This window comes from Sinocyclocheilus grahami, unplaced genomic scaffold (assembly GCF_001515645.1).
Source record: "Sinocyclocheilus grahami isolate Dianchi unplaced genomic scaffold, SAMN03320097.WGS_v1.1 scaffold633.1, whole genome shotgun sequence".
Lineage (NCBI taxonomy): Eukaryota > Metazoa > Chordata > Actinopteri > Cypriniformes > Cyprinidae > Sinocyclocheilus > Sinocyclocheilus grahami.
This window is the reverse complement of record NW_015505812.1, coordinates 877,881-882,448: the sequence shown is the minus strand read 5'-3', so window position 1 is coordinate 882,448 and position 4,568 is coordinate 877,881. Positions and strand designations below refer to the sequence as shown.

At 36.3% G+C, this 4,568-nt stretch overlaps 1 protein-coding gene across 1 annotated transcript in view; it reads left to right on the top strand.

The window, feature by feature from the left end:
- LOC107558169 (helicase with zinc finger domain 2-like) overlaps positions 1-3,531 on the top strand; it is a 35,471-nt gene extending 31,940 nt beyond the window's left edge. Inside the window, exons 19-21 of the mRNA XM_016241791.1 lie at positions 724-877; positions 1,199-1,366; positions 2,603-3,531. Of these exons, the coding sequence (XP_016097277.1) occupies positions 724-877; positions 1,199-1,366; positions 2,603-2,751 (471 nt within the window). The 3' untranslated portion in view covers positions 2,752-3,531. The remainder of the gene's footprint in view (positions 1-723; positions 878-1,198; positions 1,367-2,602) is intronic.
- Positions 3,532-4,568: the final 1,037 nt, after the last annotated feature.

The window sequence follows — 4,568 nt, the reverse complement described above, 5'->3', positions numbered from 1 at the left end:
GATCACAGCGTCCTCCATCCTCCTGTTGTTAATGTTGTTCTTCTTTGTTTCTGTTGTTGAACGCCGCGCACGAATGACGTCGCTGTCGACCGGCTTACGTCTCTTCACTCTCGGTGCGAATGCAACCCTTTAAATGGTACTGGGAAATAGTTTGCGCAAAATCGTCCCAGTACTTTAGTACTGTCCATTTAGTTCTGGAACTGAAGCGGTGCGAAAGGCCCTAATCACGCCACGGTTTCTAAATGTTCATAACAAAACAAGCTAGAAAAGCTAATTGGCGCCATCTTGCGATTCAGAACGCTCACTGACTACAAAACGGTCTAAGAGGGAAAATAGTCATTTTAACCTGACACCAAGGTTATTCATCTTTAACATTTGCGGCAAATAATGGAACAAATACTGTGTAAATTCTGTTATTTCCTCAAAACATTGATATTAATAAACTTACTTACCAAATAACCCCATCTGATACAGAGAGTGTTAGATTTACGCTCTTCTTCCAGCTTCTCATCGGTCAATGGCGCTGGGCGGCAAATGTTGGCGGTTAAAAGTTTCCTAGGAGACGTAAGAGTCCTCCCAGCGGCGCGCTCTCTTTCGTAACATTCAAATTTCAATACGTTTTTGTCACGAATGGAAGTTATTGGAGATGTTTATATAATAGAAAGTACCGTTTAATTTAAGAAATGTATATTAAATGTGATAATTGTAATAAACTTCCTACAGGTGCGGATTGCCATTCTTTTGACTGAGGCTGGGATAAACACAAAGGACATTGCCATTCTCACACCATACAATGCTCAAGTGGCAAGTATTAATGAGCTCCTGTTTGAAAAGGGTATGCGTGATATCACAGTCAACACCATCATGAGGAGTCAAGGTAAAAACATTTTTACAAATGCCATTTCACATCAGTGAGTCTACTAATGGCAGAGTGAACATTATTAAGCATGAACTTGTTTACCGGAACCCATGACAGTACATTAAAACTAACCATTATTTAGCTCTCTTTTAGAAATTAGAAAAATGCATGTATAAACATATGAAGGAATTCCATGGTTTTATGTTTTTTACTGTAAGACACAACTAAAGACATTCAAGGCATTCGTACTTTCCAAGTTAGTTGAAGGTTTTGACTGTATTGACATGTCAATACAGCTTATTATTTCTAATCTTTTCTCATTTGTTTCTTTGGCCACAGGAAGTGAATGGAAATATGTCATCATGTCGACTGTGCGCTCTTGTCCCGAACCTGAAATAGAAAAACAACCAACCAAATCCTGGATTATGAAACAACTTGGATTCATCATGGACCCACACCAAGTTAACGTGGGCATTACCAGGGCACAAGAAGGCCTGTGCATCATTGGTTAGTCATGGTCAATAATTTGTGAAAAATTTGATCCGTTTTATAATGCAAAATAACACACATATTGCAGCTTTAATTCACAGTCATTTTTGTCTCTTAAGCATGAATATTATTCAGTCCTATAAGGGTATAGAAATTTCAAATGATATGGATATAATTTATCTTCACCTTTTTTGTGCGTGTACAGTTTATGTTAATTAACTATATAATTAACAGTTTTTTAACAGTTAATCTGTTTTTTACAAATTAACTGTTAATTAACAGGTTTAAAGGAGTCATATGATGCTGCTAAAAAGAACATTATTTTGTGTATTTGGTTTAAGGTTAAAAAAACACATTATTTTCCACATACTGTACATTATTGTTTCTCCTCTATGCCCCGCCTTTCTGAAACGCGTCGATTTTTACAAAGCTCATCGTCTGAAAAGTAAGGTGTGCTCTGATTGGCCAGCTATCCAGTACGTTGTGATTGGCCGAATACCTCAAGCATGTGACGGAAATGTTACGCCCCTACCATACTGTGATGCCGTGTCCCGGCGCGATGAGACAAAACCAATAAAACCCATTATAAACTAGAAATTTGTTGCATCCAGTGGGGACATAATTACGGATTATAATGATTTATACTGTCTTTTTACACATTGCACTGCATCGCCCAACTTTATAGAAACAACTCTCCCGGGATCAGGAAACAGTCCTCCGTAAAATGCTTTGCACACATCTGAATATTTGGGTTGAACTGTTCTGGAACAGTGTTGTAAATACAACTTAACCACTGATTTCTAGTCGTGTCCTCTTTTGGAAGACCAAACAAAGTAGTTTCGCTTTCACAACGAAACACACAGCATCTTCAGGACATGGCAGCGGCGGCAACAACAATACTACAGCGAGAATCAAAGTCACGCCTTCTTTCTTTGCGTGAACATTTGGGCGGCGTTATGCAAATCTTCCCACATAGTGAGGTAGACATGTGGGGGCGTGTTAGAACAGGCCGTTTTAGGCAGGCGTGGCTGACTCTTAACTTTTATCAAGAATATCTCTTTGGATTTGAGACTTTAGTCTTTGCAACTTTAGGGATCTAACAGAAACAGCTCCTAAAACAAACAGCTTGTAACACTCCAAAGAGAAAGGAAACTTAAAATCTTATGACCCCTTTAATAAAATGTATTTTATTATTATCAACAGTTTTATGTTTGATGCTTGGATTACAGTGCCATAATTCTGCTATTTTGGCAGGTAATGAGAGCTTGCTGCGGTGCAGTGCGTTGTGGAGAGGACTTCTGGATCATTATAAGGAGAAAGGATGTGTAGTGAATCCCGCCCGGAACATCCAGGTTCAAAAACCCACTAGAAGTCTGAGAATGAAGAAAACTGCTAGAAGATGATGTGCTTCATGCAGTTTTATTTTTGTAGCTACATTTGCTTTATAGCCGTGTTAAATGTGCACTTATATACTCTACACATTACTTTGTGAAATTTTTGAAAAATGGACACCAGGGAACATTGCATCATCAGATCTGTTGGATACTGGTGCTATACATTAATATAATCATAAAATAACTACTCTTGAATGGCACTTTAGTGTACATTAACTTTTAATTAAATATTAAATATCTTTCATTTTTGGAGTCCGTTTTAGTCTTGGAAATTAGATTGTATTTATCTATTTTAATTTCAGCATTTTGTGAAGTTTCAAGTTTGCAAGTTTCAAGAAAAACATTTTTGCATTAAATTTGTTCAAACAAATCTTAATTTTGTATATATGAATACAAAAAAGACAATTTTACCACAACAGCACCACTAGACTATGACTATTGCAATGTTAATGTTTGACCACGTAGAGGTGCTGTGATAGCATACAATGCAAATCCTAAGGCAAATTGCAATTAGTAACTATATGACATATTTTTAGATGTTGTTGAATTATTTGTATTCAATTGTATTCATACTGTTTTCTGTTGTGTCTATGAGTGTATAATTGTAATGCAAGAACCTGAATGTTCTGTATTTATTTGTTTGCATGTATAAAGGTGTATCTGTGAATGTAATATATTTCTGTTTACTGTGCAGCTCATTACATAATTTGCACAACTGTCGATACAGGAGCTGCAGAATGTATTTGGACACTGAAGTCACAATTAAAAATATGATTGATTGGATCTGTATCTGCGTGTCTCAAATGCTTTTCTCTTCACTAATGTCGCTGTTCGACTCAAAGTTTGAATCAGGTGGTTTTGAAGTCATTTAAAATCACAGGCATAAAGAATCACATAAACTAGCATCATCCACAAACTAACACAATAGTGACTGTCTTCATCTTCAACACTACATCTAGGCCTACCATTTCAAACCCAACACACTTCCATTGCAATGTTTTGCTTGTGTTTGTGCTTCTTTTTGCTTTGATACTTTGTATCTAATGTACATCTATGTATCTAAACTTTTTTAAAAGTGTGAAATTAGTGTCTAAATGCTTTTTGGGGCTATATTTTGATATGAAAGAACACACACTCACAGAGGGGTGTTAGTAAGCGGAGACAGACACCAAGCTAGTTTGGAAAAGACTGAAGAGAGCTGTGGTTTTCGGGAGTGTGACGAGACATGGCAAGAAAAGAGAGAGAAACCACTGATGAGAGTGGATAAATGAAGAAAAGACATTAATTGAGAAGCACAATTGTGTAAAATATGAAGATTTGTTTTGAGAACATCTCGGAATTGCATGTGCATTGCATATATATCATATATGGGAGAAAAAATTATTTAAAAGAACAAGCATTCTCTAAAAGCAAGTTTTAATGTATTGTAATTATTGATTCTAAAGTACATGCATCTTGTTTTAAGGATATTTTTACTATAAAGCAAGACAAAAAGTGATTATGAGAATGTTTTTTCTTGTAGTGCATTGCATAAAATAAATGCATCAAGAAGCTGTGAGTATGTGCTTGTGTGCTGCATGAGTGTAGTACATGTTTTTTATGGAATTGCATGTGTGTGTGTGAGTGTGTGTGTGTGTGTGTGTGTGTGTGTGACTTACTAAATAGCAGCTCTAAAAATCTATCAAATAATTACAGGTCACTGGAAGAATACTGTTTAGGCCTGCTATGAGTGAACGGCTCTCTAAGAGAGCGAAACGTGGTTGTTTACATGGATGAATAAAGATAATGTGTGCGACTTCAATAACACAAGCTGGATTTAATTTTTT